This window comes from Mercenaria mercenaria, unplaced genomic scaffold (genome assembly GCF_021730395.1).
Source record: "Mercenaria mercenaria strain notata unplaced genomic scaffold, MADL_Memer_1 contig_3451, whole genome shotgun sequence".
Lineage (NCBI taxonomy): Eukaryota > Metazoa > Mollusca > Bivalvia > Venerida > Veneridae > Mercenaria > Mercenaria mercenaria.
Window position 1 is genome coordinate 27,403 of NW_026461590.1, and position 21,499 is coordinate 48,901.

Sequence of the window (21,499 nt, forward strand, 5' to 3'; positions counted from 1 at the left end):
CTGGCTATGTATCCTTTTCGGAGACATTTTTATGCGTTATGGCATATGTATCATTTCAGTTACGCTGAAGAGTCAATAGTTGACGATACCAGCAAGTATTTACGTCGGCAAAATTTAAAGTTTGTATAATAGCCGCCGTTCGAGACATTTTAATAACATGATCCGAAAACAGACAGAGTTCTGACTCTGTTTTGTTCAATCGGTCGAAAACAAAAACACATTGGCGCAAGGAAGTGCTCATACCATTTTTGTGAAATTTTCGCGTTTTCAAGAATAAATAAGCTATATGAATAATTTCAAGCTCTACCAGAAAAATGTATACTATCGTACGGTGCAAGACTTACCTGACTTACTGAAGCCATGTTGTAAGGAGACTTTATCTGTGCATGTGTTTGATGACGTTGCGTATTCTCTACGGTGAATATTTTATAATTTTGTAGTTGTCTCCAAAACTGTAGAGACACTTGTCTTTGCTACCTACTGGCCATGAATAGAGATGTATATTGTACAAAAATGATTTTTTAAAATTCTAGACCAGGACATAGAATACAGATCCTAAACGATGTAAGCGCTTTGCACTGAAGTAATGATACTTATAACAGTTGCTTTACAATGCAACAACTTCAAAGCGTAACTTCGAATTCAGGGCTAAGTGCGGCATTGGAAGGAGATGGACGTTTTCTACATTCAACATTATAATGGGAGTCTTCAAGACTGGGAAGTGAAATAGGCCGACTTGGAATCACTTGCCCCACACATCTGTTGCTTTAAAATCTCACTGGGGTGTGGAATTATGTCTTGTAGGGAAGCCATCCAACTGGCTCACAGAAAGGCCGATTGTTCTACCCAGGTACCCGTGTTTGAAGTTTTTCCAAGATGGGTACTTGCTGTATTCCGCCGTCATCAGAAGCTGGATGTCGCAATAACCTAAGTATTTCTCGATGTGTCTTAATATCACCGTGTTGAAATAAGGCACACTACATGTTAAATTGTTAAGTGTTAAGTCCTTTTACAGGTTGGGTATTACGCATTACTGTTTAATTGTGTGATGACGGACTGGTTGGTGACTGTCAATTATCTCTTAAATCCTTCTCAGGGGATAAATTATTTTGATAAGTGTCCCATGTCCTGCGCAGTTTAAATCTGTCATTAAGTTCATGGATGATAAATCATGGACTACTAGAGATGTTATAATCATGTTCATTCGGACAGTGGCCGACCCATCTCTGAGCCATCCGCCATGGCATCCTGTTCCCGTCTGTTAACTCGAGACTGGTTCACCGGGAATTCCAGTTCTCTGTCCGAACCCTAGACTAGTTCCAGGAACTGCAGCAGTATCGCTTGTACCTTTACACTAGTCAGGATCTGCCTGCTATGAACTGCCAACGTCATAGCCTCATCGTGCTGGCCTTAGCTGGCTGGTCAGCTTGCATTGCTGAAACGAGTGGGACTGCCCACTTTCTCCAAAGATTTAATGTGTCTGTTATTTGTTCGACCCATTTCATACTTGTCATTTAGTCTTTCAAGCTTGTATGCCTTGCATCACGACTGGTCTGCAGTTCAACTTCGTTAAACCGCTTCGATGAGCACCCTCAACCGATTGTGTCTGTTTTTTGTTAGACTCAACACAAAATGTAGATTTTACAATATGACTACTTTCATGTTTTCATTTGAAATTTTAGAAGTTCATATGTTTTCAGTCGCGTGGATGTTAGCCGATTCTGTTTGTTAATATCAACTCATTGGACAACGTTTCACGATATGAGATGTTAGGATTTCCTAAAAATCTAAACGATCGTAATTGGAAATACATTAACTGGCTCCATAAAGCAATATGTTATAGGAACATATTTAGAAATATAATAGCTTCCTAGAGACTATACAAAGATTTCCCATTATGCTATTGGAGGACGAGCGTTTTCTTTCCGGATATCCGCCATTTTGAAAATAGTCCGTTTATTTTTGTGTTGTTATTTTTAACATCATTTGTGCCGAAAAAAAAGATTAATTATAAAAAAGACTTATAAAGTACCATTTAACCAAACAGATCTACTTGCTGCTAAAAGAAAAAACCGCTCTTTCTTTTCGCCGGCACAAATATCTGTTTAAGTAGATCACGTTTGGTTCTGATATTTTTCTGACTGATATATGTAATAATGAACTACAATGGAAATACAAGTTTTCGTCATAGCACTTCAAATAATATAAAAGGTAGTAAAACAAACACAGCTAAAAATATCAAGTCAGGCCTAAAAGGTTTGTTGTTTCCGGTGACATTCTAAAAAATATTAGGGTAAGTAGGTTGAAAAATTATTGTTTTTGATATTTTTTATTAGGTGAGACTTTTCGGAAATTATTTTTGTGTCAAAAAATGAATACAAATAAGGGTTAGAGCATCAGTAAGTTAATTTCTAACGTCACTGACCATGTTTAAAGCATAAAAAGTGCAGTTTTGCAACTTTTTGTTAAAGAGTTGAAAAATATATTCTCCAAGGCAAAAAAAATTTATGGTTGGGCCAAAACTTTAGGGTAGGTCGGGATACCGGAAACAAACGATTTTCTTTTAACGCCTCACCAGTTTTTAAATGTTTTTTTCTGTTAGATGCATGGTGACCCCAACTTTTTCTTTCATTTTGAAACATTTTTTTGTGTCATTGAAGCAGCAAAATATTTTTAAAATCTTAACTACGTATTTTTTGTAGATTTAAATACTTTTTGTCCATTGAAAAAAGTGGGTGGTAACTATGTCAACATGTTAAAATGAAAGACATTTGTTTGCGACATTTATGCTTTCATAATACTGATATCACCATGTATTCATAGTAATCTGTAAGACATTAAATCCATATCACGTTCTCTCATTTTTTGGTTGCGGGTTTATCCCGCTACCAAAGTTGAAGTGTATTTCTGATAATCATAGCATCTTTATTTGATTCCGAATCACATCCAAAGGATGTTCATGTGCTACACAAAATAGTCCCATTCATGAACAATGCGGATGAATTATCAATGAACAAGCAGTTCTTATTCAGCTTGTTTCTACTGGCACTGACCATTTATATTATATAAGATCCATCATTGATAAGGTATTCCAGCCCATGGTTACATCAAGAGCTGGGTCAGGCCGAGTTCATCTTAGATATGAGGCACATTAATATTGTATTTGTTTCTCATTCATGTATATTCATAGACTAGGATTTAAACAGAAAATGCCAAAAACCCGCAACCATCAGACATTTCAAGGCTTTGATTCAGTGTACTTGATTTCAGAAATTGATTTGAAAGCCGAACCGTCTCATCACGTTATATAATATTAAAAAGCCTATGTTAGGCAAATATAGTCAAACGAATTTACAGAATGAATTACTTCTTTTAGGACCTTATTCATCTAGGAGTATTGCTTTGCAAATCAATCATTATTATTTGTCAACAGAATAAATGATATTTTAGTAGCTGAGCTATTAGTATCGTTTGTAATATATCTACAGCACAGTTCACCACACTAAGGACGTAAAGTTTTATTTTATCAAAAAGTAAAACTCTATATTAGCTTGAATGTTATATTAACATTATTATTAGTTACAAATTCCCACAAAGAGATTATAAGCATTATGTATTAAAAATAACCTAAATTTCAAAATATATTTCATGTTTAATGGTAAGTGGGTTTTCCTCATTAAACATGTCTTTCTAAAACTAGAATGGAAGTTATTTATTGTTACTTTTAAACATTAAACATGTTGCAACAAATATTTGTTACTTATTTATAAACCTGAATCCATAATTATAATCGCCTCGTTCAACATTTCCTTCTTCTGGTGAATATCACATCATATCCAATGGCTCAAGAGTCAATGATTGTATATTACTATATTGTATGAATTTTGAAGAAATAACACAATTAACCATTAACATTGTCTCGATTTGATACTATCGCTTAGTACAGGTCGTGATGTGGAACTTATTTCGAAATATTACTGGAGTAAGTAAATGAATTAAAGCAGTGTACAAAATGAGATAAGAAGTATGCAAAGAAAAAAAAATCAACCGTTGCATTTTACCTGTGTACTGAGAGTTTAATTTAAATGTTTTACTACAAAACATAACTTTCTGTTTATAACAGGCGGTATTGTTAAACCACTAAAGACATACAATTCATGGGGTAGCGCATCACAAAAATGTTTTGCTGACAAAAGTCTACCAACAGTTTATGCAAACGCTCTTTTAGTTGTTGGCGCTGAAATTTCAATGACCCAGATATGGACAGGAATTTGTGGGAGAAGGATAATCCGGAATGCTCAAGGTAAACTTACGTCAATGTCATGTCGACGTTCGCAATCTCACAAAAAAAACAGTTTAAGATTTGGTGAATTACTGTTCAACAGTTTCCGCTTATATCGCGAATTTGTCTCGCGCATGCATTGTCCTAGATGGACTTTTAATTTCTCTAAAAATAGAAAATTTGTAAGACTGCTTAGTTTTCTTGTTCTAGAAAAATAGTTCTTCGTTGATATCTCTGCTTTCTGTAGTAACAAAAAGGAAAACAGTTCTTTTTAACTTTCAGGTCAAAGAAAAGAATTTACAAAATAAATGAAATAAACTGTTTTACAGACAACGGCATCACCCTCGATTACATTTTTTAACTTCTTCATACGCAAAGATATACTTCAAAATATCAATACCACTTCTTCAATTATGCAACATGAATGCAGCGTAGAGGAACCCGTTGGTTGGGCGTATATAGAACTATTTCATGATTTGTTGTGTTTAAAAATATCTCTATGAAAGCCTTTAGCAAAATATAAAAATATTAGTTGTCCCATTAAAAATGAACGGCATGGGAGAGCTTTTATCCTGTAAAAAGCGTTTTAAATAATACTCTCCTCAAATATAATTGATTTTTTTACTTTTTTCACAGCAGTTTGTCCTTGCAGAACATTGGTTTATGTCGTTGCAACCAAATGTCAAATATGAATTAAAAGATGGCTCTCATCCACAATTATTAAAGCAAATACCTGCTTTTACCTAAAAGGGCTACGTAACTGTAAAGGGGTCGGGGTTTGTTTTCACTCTTTATGATATTTGACAAAATGTTTAAAACTATACAATATTTTTCATAGAAAAACAATCTGTACAAAGGAACACTAAGGGTCTATTGTTTTTAAACAAAATCAAGGCTGAATTTCTCTTCTTATATTATCTTCCAAAATGTTGTAAGGGGTTTACTGAATCCAGGTTGCCCGTCTATCCGTATGTCTGTCTGTCTGTCCGTGTGCGCACCAACTCTCCTCATGCCCTTGACACAATTTCATGAAACTTCACACAAGTGATCAGTAACAAGAGTAGTTGTGCATGGTGCATGTTAGGTTCTTTCAGAAAAAAATCACAGTTACTGGAGTTTGTTTTTTGATACTATACTATACACACAGACTCTGCATAAGCAATCTTGTACGCGCCTGATCTCCTAAACCTATGCACACAATTCTATGAAACCTTATACAAGTGATCAGTAGTAACCCTAGTCGCGCATGGAGCATGTTAGGTTCTTACAGAAAACATTCTGCACAGTTATTGGACCTTGATTTTTTATGTTAATATGCTATATACATACAGTTTGCATATGTCATCTTGTATGCGCCTAGCCTCCCAAACCCTTGCACACAATTTAATGAAATTTCACTTAAGTGATAAGTACAAACCCTAGTTCTGCATGGTACATGTTACGTTCTTTTCGATAATTATTCTGCAAAGTTATGGGACTTCGTTTTTTGTTACTACATGTATATACATGCAGTCCACTAATTATGCAATCTTGTGTGCGTCAAATTGCATTTTATTGTATCAGTGCGTGCATGGTTGGAGGGAATGCTTTGGTACATTCAAACAATTGGTTGACAACTTGAACTTTTTTTTCTTTATTGCTTATCCATATAACTGTCTATTTACAGGTCGTACATATATAAATAGTGATACCAAATTCGGATACTTAAAAGATGAACAAAACAGATATCTTTTGAAGTTTGAAAGCAATCCAAATAAAAAAAAAAGAAAGTCAATTTGCATAACAGGTAGGCAAAATAATGCATATAGTTATTATATAACTATTACGTGCTATACGTAATATTACGTTTACAATCAAACCTTTACAAGTTCCATAAGCGACCAAAGTATATAAAACAAAATTAACATAATTATCTATAACATTAAAAGCAACACGCCCCGAGATATATGGCATTTCTTTTCGTATTCTAAAGTAAGTAACTGCAACAGACAGAATGCTATATAAGTGATACATGGGTTAAAGAACGTTTTATACATAATGACACTCCTTTAATCAGTAAATGTTAAAAAAGTAAAATATGAATGTAAAAATACTCTCAAATATGTTGATAACGCTGTTGAAGTTTGACGAAATATATAAAAAGAAATTTAGCTGTACTTTGTATTATACACGTTGAATACGTGTCTAAACATTACTTGTTCATCATTTTCGATACATAAGTATCTTATATCAACTTATTGTTATCTGTTTGATCCTTTTTGAACTTTGAAATTGACACGGAAGCATTTTCGTTCTACCATACTTGATTAGATTCGTAACAACCTAATTTATGTTCCACCGAAGGGGACTATTGGAATGCCCTGCCTGTCTGTCTGTCTGTTTGCATAGCTGGATCCTGCGATGACTCAAAACGTATTCAAGCTAGATTAATAAAACATTATATGCGAATACAAGACTATATGTTCCAATGATGAAACAATTTGCCAACGCATGATCTATGCTTTTCGTTTAAAGTTCAAGGTCACTGTTCAAGGTCAAGTAAAATTTTGTTTCTGCTCCATTACCTTTATTTGCATTGAAAGATTTTTAGTACTACACAGATATGTTCCCAATGATTAGACTATGTGTCGCGCACATGAACCATGGTTGTCGGTCAAAGGTCAAGGTCATTATTGAAGGGCAAGTAAAATTGTAATGGACTTCTGTATTGCCAATGCAATACTCGGTCACTTGTTCATCATTCTTTTTATGCATGCACATCCACTCTAAAGTTACAGATACTCAATCAACTTGGCTCAGGTTTAAAACACCAGCCACATCATTTTATAAGGTCCATAATACGGGCACTTACATGTTATGGTTTATATCTGTCTGAGTGGTGAACTTTATATCTCACTAGGAAAATACAGTACTCAGCAAAATTTCTATAAAGATATAGTAAGATGCATTACTTCGGCACAAACATGTCAAAACGTTGATCTTGGTTGAGCAAACAACTATGGAAGAGAAAGAAATTTAACAAATATAATTTCCTTCAATTACTTACGTAAACCTGTTTATATCTATAGAGCAGAGCTAAATCCAGTTATTCCAAGTTATCAAATAAGCACGTCTAAAGATAACACACTTTGAAAACTTGTTAATTATAATGCTTATATTAAAAGCAATATTGTAACAGCTTTTGTGTCTTTTTACTTTTTATGTTATTTCGTTACGAAGATGATATTCAAACGACGAATCGTGTATCAACACCTTCTTCAACAAAACAAACAACGCGAAACAAATCTACTACCTATGTCTCCAAAACTGTTACATCTAGTTCCAAAACTGTTCAATCTACAACAGAGGAAAGTGCGAGTGAAAATGTCACAGAAGCCGGTGAACGTTTAACACAAAGTCAAGGTAAATGTATTACCTCATAGTTCAGCCCATACGTATAAGTAAGAGCAATATATATTATGAATACGTTTTCATGCGTTGCTTGATGCGGTTTTTGATATTTTAAATGAATTTATTTTTGACAAGTATTTGTAAAAATTTGGAAAGGGATTATAATGCAAACCCTATAAAGCACAGTACATAGTTGAAGTTGAAATAATTCATATCCTGAACATTTTTATCGAATAACCCTGCGTTTATGACCATTGCCATATCATTGATGACCATGTTTGAACCGTGGCCGACAATGAAATGGATATGTTTTATCAATTATAAAAATCAATGGTAATGAAATATCCATGTTGCAACTATGATTTGACCATGTCCACATCAAGATAAACGTAGTCAAGGTAATAGACCTGTTTTGACCATGGTCAAATTATTGCCATATTAATACCATGAAAATCTTTTACTTACAGATCATGGTGAAATCATATTTGTTGAAGTAGCAATGTTTTGACTTTGGTTAAATTTCATGGTCATATTATCATAAAATTACCTTTACTGGACCTGTTTTGACCATAATCATATTATAGTCAAATCAATGTCATCAAATATTCCATTTCCATACCAATGTTGAAACAGAATTTCCTGAAGTGGCAATGTTCTGACAATGTCTGATTTTCATGGTCATATTATGGTCAACTCATATTCATGATTACAAATCAAAAGTGTTCCCCCACCCCCCACCCTCCCAGTGAAAATGTCACGAAAGTCTCTCGGTGAAATTTCACCAAATTTCAGTGAAACGGGTAAAATTTACCAAAATGATAAAAATATTTCACTAAAATTTAAGTGAAATTTCAATGAAATTTGGTGCAATTCATTTCTCACCAAACTTTATTTTTCTGTGAAATTTTGATTGTCAACTTTTGATGAGAAAAGTTTGGTGAGAAAATCTGCTAAAGTTATACATCATCATTTAGAAGTTAAGTCTTACTATGTATACTCATGTGCCAAAATGGTCACCAAGTTATTAGTTTACAGGGGACTGCAGATTTAAAGCGTGTTTTCTTCCAGTTGAAATCCATTTTGTTTACATATTTCGTCGTTTTGTAAAGTGACATGGGTAGAAGATTTGATTCCATCTGTGAAAAATACCATAATATCATTACATGAACATGGTTATAGTGGAAAAAAAATTGCAGAATAATTGAAAATAGATAGTTCTACAGTAAATAAGTGTTTTTAAAGCGTTTTAAACATGCTGGAAATTTAGAAAACATCAATGTTAACAAGCGGGTGGGTAAATGTAGGAAAAAAGAAGACAAATGTGAGATAAGATGCTATTACAGGTGGTGAAAACTAACAGAAGGAAGACTTGGACTGAATTCACAAGTGAATAGATCCTGTAATAGCACTTTTTCAGCTCTCCTGGGCCAAAGGCTCATGATGGGCTTTTGTGACCGCTCAATGTCCGTCAATAATCCCTGCGGAAAAATTCATGGACAAACCATGGTATAACCAGGTTTCGACTATGTTATACATACATTATGACCATGGTTGAAATATGGATTGACCAGGTATCGCAAATGGAACATTATCACATCAAAGTTTGAACATGGTCACAATGTATTGTGAACTGACAATGATAGGAACCTGTCGTCTGAGAGCGATCCGGCAATGATTTGGACATGTTCAAATCAGTTCCAGATCATTTCAGCAATATCATGGACAATTCATAGCCATATCACGGGTATGACATGTCTGTTATAGCCATGATGTGACAATGTTCCATTTGCGATACCTGGTCAAACCATGTTTTAGACATGGCCAGATTATGGTCATATTGAAGCCATTTCAGGCCTTTTACCATTTGCCTGAAATGGATTTAGTACTGTATTCTCAGACGACACGTTCATATCATTGTCAGTTCACAGTATCATTTGACCATGTTCAAACTTTGATGTGGTAAAGTTCCATTTGCGATACCTGGTCAAATCATGTTCATGTTTAAACCATGGTCATAATGTATGTATATCACAGCCGAAGCCATTTCATTTTACATGGTTTTACCACGTTTTAACCACGTTTGTCCAAGAATTTTTTCCGCACTAAGGAACATTTGTATATGTACTGTAATTTTGAAGAATAACATGATCACAGACAAATGTATGTCACATTTATGGTTTCAGGCTCTGGTGCGGGTATCCCTATTGGCGTTTCTACTGCAGTCGTTTTGATCATCATCGCAGTTGTCATTACTTTTGCCATTCTGAAAAGACGGTACTTTGTTATTAGTTTCCTTTAAAATGCACATTCCCTTATTTTATCATTATGATAAACTGTATTACGGCACAAGATGCCGCACCACATTTTATAAGGGAAAAGTTTCAAACAACAGGAAATCATGTTTCTATTCAAAATAAATAAAGAACAGTACTTTTATCATTTCTTACCTAAAGCTCGCGGTCCTTCTGACTACCCGGGTAAACGTTCAAAATCATTGGAGCGATTTAAGACGATAATTAAACTACAAGTTCATCTACTTGACACGCCAAAACTATGCTTCAGAATATCCTTTTCAAACGATCAACAGGCTTACTACTTCATTTGTTATACAACATTAATGTAGCCAAGAGGAACTAGTTGGTTGGCATTGTATTTAGTGGTTTCATAATTTGATGTGTTTTAAAATATTTGCCTTTATCAAAATATAACAATACTAGATATTAAAACAACTATGGCATGGGTCAGATTTTAGCCTGTAAAGCGTTGTAGTTAATTCTAACCTCACTGTTCAAGCAAATTGTCAAATGCTGTCGTCCTTACAAAAAGCTCCTGTTAATTGCATAGGTTTATTTTAACCGCATGGGTAAATGTTCAAAAGCCTTTGTACAATAAAGACGCTACTATAATCACAGATGATAGATAACTATATTACTCACTTGTTCGTTCTTGTATTCAAATACTGTTTGATAATTACGTGTATAAATTGTATTACCGTTATTACTCGTTGATGGACCAAAATACGCTTGCATTTCACAATACATGAAAGGGAAGGGTTAAAAGCAGTTGATCTTCCTGTTAATGCACTAGCTAAAATGACAATAATAGTAGTATCATCAATGTTCTGGAAAGGGTACTATTTTAGATCTTAGTCAACTCATCATAAGTGTGAAAAATGTATTAGAATCAATCCACCATAAATGTTTTATAGCATGTTTGAAGAAAAAAAAAAACAACAGTTCACCGATAATATCGAAATAGTCACATTCTGGAGAAATTAAAAAGTCTACCTTTTTTAGAGTAAAGTAAATTGTTCATAATCATAATTTTTATACATCTGATATTTTAAAATGATTACTTACGTTTACTTTATCTTTCATTTACATTTTATGTCTATACATCAAACCTTGTATGCTTTCTTTTAAACTGGTACTAAAATGTTTAACAGTGATATTTAAGTATGAACATATAGAATAAAGAGAAATAGAGAATTTCTTTGAACACTTCAACTTAGCCCACTACCTGAAGATATTCTAAATCAACCTTTGACTCTTACAGCAAACATATCTCAAACACAAAACAGTTTAAGATCAATATATTGAGCAATACTGGGTAGACGGAAATTAGTCGTTTGCGTACACGATAATTTGTACAGTTACGAAGAATATATTGCCTTCTCAATGCTCCGCAGAATTGTAGTAAAAGTGATTGCACTGTATATTTTAATGCTATGCAACTTTAATATTTCTGAGCTATTGTAAGTGACATCAAATTTCTATGGAAGCCCTGGAGGGACAATTCATTTCCGTACATCCCACTTCTGACTTCTAACTGTTGCACTTCTTTCTTCCAACTTCTTGACTTCCTACTCCCTACTTCTAACTTCTGCACTTCTGACTTCTAACTTCCACACTTCTGACTTCCAACTTCCTGACTTTCAACTTCTGATTTCCAACTTCTACACTTCTTACTTCCGACTTCTTGACTTCTTACTTCCTTCTTCTTACTTCTGCACTTTTGACTTCTAACTTCCGCACTTCTGACTTCCAACTTCCTGACTTCTTACTTCCAACTTCCACAGTTCTTACTTCCGACTTCCAAAGAGGGAAAGTTGGAAGTCAGAAGTGCGGAAGTTGGAAGTCGGAAGTCAGAAGTCAGGAAGTTAGAAGTCAGAAGTGTGGAAGTTAGACGTGCAGAAGTTAGAAGAGGGAAGTAAGAAGTCAGGAAGTCGGAAGTAAGAAGAGTGGAAGTTGAAAATCAGAAGTCGAAAGGCAGGAAGTTAGAAGTCAGAAGTGCGGAAGTTAGAAAAGGGAAGTAAGTAGTCAAGAAGTCCGAAGTAAGAAGTTTGGAAGTTGGAAATCAGAAGTCGAAAGTCAGGAAGTAGGAATTTAAAGTGGGGAAGTTAGAAGTTAGAAGTGCGGGAGTAAGAAGTAAGAAGTCAAGAAGTCGGAAGGAAGAAGTGTGGAAGTTGGAAGTAAGAAGTCGAAAGTCAGGAAGTTAGAAGTCAGAAGTGTGGAAGTTAGAAGTCAGAAGTGCGGAAGTTAGAAGTAGGAAGTAAGAAGTAGGAAGTCAAGAAATTGGAAGTGAGAAGTGTGGAAGTTAGAAGTCAGAGGTGCAGAAGTTAGAAGAGGTCAAGAAGTCGGAAGTCAAAAGTGTGGAAGTTGAAAATCAGAAATCGAAAGTCAGGAAGTTAGAATACAGAAGAGCGGAAGTAAGAAGAGGGAAGTAAGAAGTCAAGAAGTCCGGAGTAAGAAGTGAGGAAGTTGGAAACCAGAAGTCGAAAGTCAGAAGTTGGAAGTTAGAAGTGCGGAAGTGCGGAAGTCAGAAGTGCAGAAGTTAGAAGTAGGAAGTAGGAAGTCGGAAGTAAGAAGTGTGGAAGTTGAAAATCGGAAGTCGAAAGTCAGGAAGTAGGAAGTCAGAAGTGTGGAAGTTAGAAGTCAGAAGTGCAAAAGTTAGAAGTAGGAAGTCAAGAAGTACGGAAATCAATTGTCCCTCCAGGGCTTCCATAAATTTCAGAACATTGACTATGTCAAATTTCCATGAATCTCGATCCGCTCTTTTCATTTCTACACTGCCAAGCAGACTGAAACACTTTTCCAGTCATATTATATCGAGGAAAGTGAACCATAGCTTATTATCGTTCGAAAGTTATTGTCAACACGGCAATTAAATTACTGTCAGTGGTATGGGATTTTTTTTCAATAAAAATAATGCTCACAATTTACAGCTACCACTGAAAAGAAAGCTCGTAAACTAAATTATTACATACTCGTTTCTATTCCCCGTTAAGTTACACTGGTACCGGAAACGTCAATATTTTTCATACACTGACGCCTGAATTTCATATCGGGTGCGTGACGTAATTCAGTGTGTGTTGTTGCACTTTTTTCTATTTAGTTCAGTATTGTCAATCCTATTCAGGCTATTGAACAAATTTATGATATTTTCATTATATTTATATGTGTATATGCTTATGTAATAAAGAGGTTATTATCTTTGCATCGGGAAATATGCACTCGTCCTTCAGCGGAAAAATATTGCGCTCCTAAAGTCGCGCAAAATTTCCGCTGAAGAACTCGTGCATATTTCCAGATACAAAGCTAATAACCTATAAATATTAAAAGTCGCCATTTAACTTAAATTTTGTCGATTTGACTGTTCTGTTCTTGGGGCTTTTTCTCGCTCTGTTCCTCTTATAAAATCGCTCTATGTAAAACGTACTTGTAGAAGACGAATTAGTACACTGAGTTACTGCTTTTATATGTAAAGCACCTTTGAATGTGTTTAGAATGAAAAAGGTTGCTATAAAAATCTGGGATAATATTATAATTAACATAATGATAGGTTTTGCTTTTATTGTATAGCTAAAATTGAGTCTGAATAATAGAAGTAAAGCCCTTCACAGTCAGCTATAATATTATTCGTATCATGTCCAGTTATAAAGTTGCACCGAAAGCATAGTGATAGTAGAAATGTCGCACACTTACTTGTCCTTATTATCTATAAGCTACATACGGTCGGGTTTATTCCTTTGTTAGTTTTTTTCTCATTTTATCTAGCCTGATGATTGTTATTGTTTTATGTAGAGATAGTATCTATTTTTTGTATCATAGGTATGAAGATTAAAAGCTATAAAATGCAAGCAAATACCCATATACATTAAAAAAACAAAAACAAACATGTATGTACATATTGATTTTACCGTAACCAGAAAAAGCATTTAATATTTTCATATAATTTTTTGATAAAGGAAATGTAACTCTTCTTGAACATATACAGCAGAAACATCAATACTGTAAACTCATTTAATTTCGTGGGCATGAAATTTTCGTGGTTTTGGTCAAAACGGTATTTTCGTGGGGATGTGAATTCGTGGATTTCAACTTTTGACCACAAAATGAACGGGAGTTTTACCTGTTCGTTGAGATTAAATTTTATGGATTGACACAACCATGAAATCCACGAAAATTTGTCCCCCACGAATATTAATGAATTCACAGTAAGCCATAATATTTATTATTTTCTATGTGGGCGTATTTCATTTTACATTCAATAGTGATCTGGATTACAAGATAATGATCCATTATACTGCTCGTTAAAAATAGAACATCTGGAACAATCTGCAAATATATAAGCTCTGATCGAGACTCGAACCCGAAACCTCTCACATCTGAGGCATACACTTTACCACTTCACTATAACAGCAGCATCTATAGCTAGGCAGTGAAAATGCAATATTATTCTGTACCCGATTACATTACGTGAACTGGAATAATTTTTTGACAAGAACGTGTTCGGAGTACTCCAGATTATCGGCGTATTGACTTCGATAGCTAATGGCGTTTTCCGTGTAAAGAAAAATTGAAATCTAATTTTGCCAACATTTACAATGTGTTAAAATTGTCCAAATTCTCTGACGTGCTTATTAGAGTACGAACATACTGACTGGTAGTACCAGTGAATGCTACTTACACCGATTCTTTTATATTTGACGCTTTTGCAGCAGGCGAACAGCAAAGACAGCGTTCTTTGTCCAAATTTAAGCAATAGTTTTACAAGTTTTAAGATGCTTTCAATCGATAGGACATTATCGTTAGAAACTACATACCTTTCTATATCACGTGAAGCCATCAGCATTCGTATTAGTTGTCGATCAGTATTATGACTAAGATTGAATGTCATTCATTCTTTTCAATGATTCAGACACAGAGTCCTTTGTTTACATTTTTTACTCGTTACCTGTGCACTTGTTCAAACACTATATTTACAAAAATAAAAAGGACGGTCTCTATTTTATGAACCGATAACAATAATAACCTCATTGACAATACAAGTTGTATTATTTATTATCTGTTTGGGCAATAGATGTTTATATATACTTTGACCTTCAAAAATGACCTTTGGGCGAATTCATTAACTAAGGTGGGTCTGGTATTCGGATAATCTCGGCTGATGATTTACGTAAGAAATAAATGTAGGTATTAGTACGGGGGCCAATGAGGTCTACCATGCATCCCCCTAGACTTTTTTTCATAGGTACCAAATTGTTCGGCAGGACCAACTCTTTCAAAATAAAAAATGTTTCCATGAAAAAACTCTTTTGAACTATATATGATTTCACTGTTTCCATGGCAACCATTCAATTTTGAAAAGGACGACCATATAGATGATAATCAGTCATATCTTAGTCAGTTTCTGTGATAAAACAATAAAAATGATGTCAAAATGGAGCTAAGACATTGGCCTTTGAAAAGCAGCTTTTAATTAACTAATTTGCATATTCATGAATATTAATGAGAATGTTAAAAAATAACAAAATTTTGTTAAAAAATCACATTTTCTAAGTTTCAAATCAATTTAAATGTACTTATTAGCTATATTATTTTGTTACTTCTATGGCACATTTGTTTACTCAAAACTGGATGTGCTCAGCTAATTTGCATAAATTGAACCAGTGTCACAAACAACAAATAAAATTCTGAAACCCCTAAAACTGAATAAAATGATATAATTAATTGTTATCAATGAAAAACCAATTTTTATGTGGTCTATAATGTATGTAGACATAGAATTAACACTTTAATATAGAAAGAATAAAAATGTAACATACATTACACATGTTATGTTACCATTTCAACAACGTTGTTATATTGCTTCAATTATTCAGAAAATATTCCATAAACATGATAAATATTACATATTTTGTACTGTAATAATACAATATACTTCTTTACTTGTCAGAGAGTGTGATATTTTTTCCGTAACACACTTTAAAATACGTTACCACTACCATTGCTTCTTAAAAAGATAATTAAAAAGAAGTTGAAGCCCAAATTGTCGCACACTGATTTATTTAAACTGTTAGCTGTTAGTTTAAAAAAAAGTTTTCTTCTGTTATTTCAGAAATAGCCTAAAATATATATTGCACCCTTCATGTAACTCTAAGTTTAGATTGAATTTCAATAAAACACGCAATAATATCCATCTGTGCATCCATAATATTAAGATCATACAGCTGATATTTTCAGTCATCCTGTTAGTAAAAGTCAAGTTTTATAAAAAGTACTTTTTGAATTTTAGAAAAAGTAGCATTAAAAGAACATATACGAAACCAGTCCTAGCTTTATAGGATGAATCATAGGGTCCTGAGTCAGATATCTGGATGAGGCCTTTGCTCTCCGTGACGGTTAAATAAGACATCATGTCTAAAGTCAGCTTAGTAGAAGCGGACTTACACCCACCTGTACAATACGGAGAACAGCACTTGCCTGCAGAGAACTGAGTAATTCCAGAACAGAATTCATAGACACTTGTTAGGTTAACTGATCAACATTACATGACTGAATTCCTTTTGCAAAGTGGTGCTTAACCAAAACTAATAAACAAAAGAAAATATGCTGGCATTTAAAGACACTTTTATAAATTAGAGATTTAAACTAAAACCAGCTGGACAAAATTGTTTTAGTGATACCAAATCAAGATATAAGAAATATATAAAATATTCCTCTACCATTTTATTTTCTGAGAAAATAACGATACAATAAAACAAGATTACTGGAATGGTAACGTAACATGTGTTAAGTATGTTACAAACAGATTCCTCCTTCAAATAAGTATTTACATTATATTTTCATGTGTTTCAGCTCAAATAACACAAGTTTATTGATCACAGTTTAGTTCATCATGTCGTTCAGTTTTAGTTATATCTTGTTTTCAGAGAGATGTCTGTTTCAGCATAGATTAATATAAGCAAAATTTGCTAAAAAAACCTAATGTTGAAACATTATTTACCCTCACAGTAATAAAATACTACTCTACAAAACACTGAGAGACATTAAGAGCAGATCAAAGCTGTCTGATCTATATTTTCTAAATAATTGATGTAACAAAACAAGATTATTGAAATGGTAACGTAGCATTTGTAAAGTATGTTACATACTGATTCCTTCTTCAAAATGGTGTTCAAACTTCATTTCCAATCAATATATCTCACATAATTGTTATTTCATTGATAACATTTAATTATATCATTTTATTAAATTGAAGTGGTATCTTGTTTCCTGAGATGTTGGTTGTGATTATGGTTAATATTATGCAAATTAGCTAGACATACCATTTTGGAGTAAAAAAGTTACCATCAGTGTTACAAAATACTATTTAAGAAAACACCGACAGACTTTTAGAACAGATCAAAACTGTTTGGTACACTTAAATTGATTTAAAACTTAAAAAATATTATTTTCTAATAAAATTTTGTCATTTTGTAACATTTTCATTAATATTCATGAATATGCAAATAAGTTAATTAACATAAAAATGCTTCTTTTAAAAGGCCAATGTCCATTGCTCCATTTTGACACCATTTGTATTGTTTTATCACCAAAACTGACCAAGATATGACTGATTATCCTCTGTATGGTAGTATTTTCCAAAAATGAACGGTTGCAATGGAAACAGTGAAATCTTATATAGTTCAAAAGAGTTTTTTCATGGGAACATTTTTTATTTCGAAAGGGTTGGTCCTGCCGAACAATTTGGTACCTATGAAAAAAGTCTAGGGGGTGGGAGATGCATGGTAGACCATATTGGCCCCCTACCTATATATAATGTAAGAAATTAACCGAATTGCGATCAAAGACTGCACAGTGTATTGGTAATGTGATTGCCCCTGATATATTGCATGCACGCAACCTGTGGGTTCGAATCCAACATAATTTCTTTTTATTGTATTATGAATTAAAATTCAAAACGTACGTATCATATTTTATTGCCTGGACTTTAATAATTACTGTTTTGAATTATTTTTTTCTTCATTTTTTCCCATTCGTTTTCTTTTATATTTTTTTTCTCTCAAAATTTATTTCATATCAGAAAATAATATTATTTCAATTCACGAACAAGGTTAATCCTCAGATTCACTGGCATAGTCGGTTTCTGAATTGTCCGTTTAATCATCAACGTTAATAACGACTGGTTCAAGAATCTCATCAACGCGCAATGTCAGTAGACCTTCTTGGTTGCTGTAGTGGTGCATCAATCTCCCTGCACGTTGTGATACGCCGCATTGTCCATTATAAGCACAGAATTGTCTTGAATGTTGGGTATTAAATTTTCAGTCAACCATTTGAAGAAATTCTGATGGTTCGTCTCATGATGATAATCTCCAGATGAAATATGGGCTTTGAAGTCATTTCGGCATTGTTACTGTGGCATATTTTACAGTGTATTTACAAACTTGCTTTCATAAATTTGCACGTATATTTCGTGAAAAAAGCTGGACATTATACGATGTAGTTATCAAAAAAAAAAAAAAAAAAACGTCTTACCTTTCCGGGATTCGAACCCACACCTACACTTAATACATTGTATGCATTCTAGCCTACTGCGCCAACGAGACAAGTTTAGTACATCAGATTGGTTGGTATATTTTATGTATAAAACATGTATTCAATAAACTATAGCACCCCTTTACTTGGATTAGTTCAATATTAAAGTAAATTTACGCCCAAATGCACAAAGTATATATATACCGTAAACCTACTTTCGGATTAATTTTACAACGTCAAATTACGCCAGCAACTTTGTTTGAATAAAAGTCACTTAACTGATTATAGAATATATCGGACAGCACTTGGCATAGTCTAACCGAATTTCAGGACAATGACTTGATATATTAATTGTTTAATTATTTAATCATATCTTTTTTTTGCAGCATTAAACGTAATGTGACCAGAAATTTATATCTAAAATCTAATACACTGATTTCCTGCAGAATCAATATATTCTGTTTACTTAGTTACGATTTGATGACAAAAAAGTAGTGGACGGTCAAACAAACGACTGAAATATCGTTCTCGATTACAATACCAATTTTGGGAGTCGTAAAACTGTTGCAAATCAATTATCTGCAGATCTCCCTTTAGATGATTTACGAAATATATTCAAATTCATGAGCAGTAAGTCGTATTCAATTTTACAAGTGACTTTTAACACCTATCAACGTATGATGACAACTTCTTAATACACACAAGAAATAACAAGTATAATGCATGCATATTTTATAGAATAGCAAAATTTAGATTCCTGCGAAATAATGTCAATATCTTTTTTTTTCAGAGGGAAAGTTCCAAACGTATGTACTAATACAAATTCTTCTGCAAACTCAGATAACACCAAAGCCATACCTCCGGTAAACAAAAATATCTACGACACATCCATAGGTCCTTCTTACGATCAAATTGGTAATGTAGTGTCTCAACAGAATATTGATATAAATACAGACTCTGATCTAAACAACAGTAATTATGCACACACTTATTTTGTGCTCGAACAGCATGTAAGAGAAACTGAGTATGGTGCGACTGCATCTGGAAAAGATGATAGAGAAATGGAGAACACCAATGATTATAACACTTTGACATTACATACAAATTACAAAACAAAAAATGGAATGCATGTAGTAGACGACACGTATGACACTACGGCAAAGGCAGATAAGAAACTGAAAGATGGAATCGATAAGGAGACATACAAGCTTGACGACACAGATGAAGACACGTACAACCATATAAACAATACTCATCTTAAAAACAGCAAAACAGACAACGTATATGGTGTGCCAGACAATCTCGAATACGGCTATGGAAATGTTGGTAAAAACATTAAGAACAAAACGCATGGTGAAGAAGGCACCTACAGCCATATAAACAATTAACAAAATGAACTAGTATACCAGATAATCAATATACCGCATATTAGCAATTAAACGCTGCAAATAGATGGGACAAAACCTGAGAAGGAGATTATGATGCTACTGATAAAGATGGTGAATTGGTTAATGCTGACAACGAGTGATCAAATATTTGGACAAAACCTTATATATATATTTAATGATAACCAGAGCATAGTACAATCAATCATAGATAGTTTTCTGTGTAAATAAAGTTAAAACCCAGTATGTCAAATCCAATGGATAGAGCGATTGCTTGAATCTGACTTTGAATAAAATGATTCGCTATTGTCGTGGCTTCATATACATGTGCATTCAGACATTACCCATGTATTTTGAGAAACCTTTTTTATTTCTTCATGCTTGAATGTAACAGTTGTTCAGTCAATAATATTAACATTCCCTGTTACTTTATGCACGTTTATTTTGATATCAACAACATTGATGAAATAATATCAAGGAAGATCCTTTCCGCAAGATATCACGTGCGACTTAAAGTCGTTCACAAAAAAAAAACATAAAGAAACTGGATTCGTTTAATTTTGTATTAAATTTGGCACTTAAAATTTCACAACAGTCAGTATAATTTTTTAACGCCTAAAACTCCCTTTACTAACGGTAAAAAGTTAAAACAACACATCGTACACGTATACATCTATTTTCATTTTGGTTTTACCAGTAAGAATGTTTATGTACATATTATTTCCAATTATGCTTTATTTTGTTATTATTTTTACTTTTATGCCACATTTAATACTGTAGTAAGTATGTCCCAGTTTTTAGACATTTTTTATGTCATTTTATTGTCTTTTTTATAATACTGGATTTTTCCAGAATCTTGTATTTATTGTTGGTGATACTTGAAAATGCTGGAACATTTCATGATGATTTAAAAAAGAAGTTGTCTGAGGACAGGGCAGAACCTAAGTACGATCTAATAGAAAAACTTTCTGTTTTTCTAATTAGCAAAATATTACTAGCTGGGACATTTAACATTCGATGGACATACATTAACATTGTGGATTTTCAAAGAATATATTGATATCTTTGGATATACTACATATAGTTTGAAATCTGTGAGGAATATAAATGTAATTGTTACTGATTGGATTTAAATGTGGCCAGGACATGGTAGTGACTATTCTTGTATAATAGATTGGACAGCTAATTAACATGTTTAATGTATTTGAATTGTTGCTTTTCATAATAAACTTTGTTATTTTTGATAATAGCTGGTCTATTTTTCTGTTACCTTTAGTTTTTTAAGTAACAAGCAATTCTTACCCTTAGACGTAACAAAATTGGCGACATGTCCGGGATCGACCATTGATTGTTATACTTTTTAATTCATATTTTAAGAAGATTTCGTTTAATTATATTGCATACAAAACCTCTGAATTTCACTTTTGGGTACGGTTTTCAGATGAGAGAGACAGAAAGACAGAGAAAGAGAGAGAGAGCGATTGGAATTTGAATTAGAAATGAAAAAGTTAAAACTGACAAGTGCAAGAATAGTGCCTTTCTCCAACAAACATATTACGTTATTTCCACCTTTTATGAAGAAAGAAATCGACAAATGAAGGTGTAGTGAAATTTATTAA

At 33.4% G+C, this 21,499-nt stretch overlaps 1 protein-coding gene across 1 annotated transcript; it reads left to right on the forward strand.

Annotated features, from left to right (window-relative positions):
• Positions 1-7,482: 7,482 nt before the first annotated feature.
• On the forward strand, positions 7,483-20,975 carry LOC128553071 (uncharacterized). Its single transcript, XM_053534180.1, has 3 exons — positions 7,483-7,684; positions 9,856-9,946; positions 19,286-20,975. Exons 1-3 carry the CDS (start codon positions 7,483-7,485, stop codon positions 19,881-19,883), a joined length of 891 nt encoding a protein of 296 aa, XP_053390155.1. The 3' UTR covers positions 19,884-20,975.
• Positions 20,976-21,499: the final 524 nt, after the last annotated feature.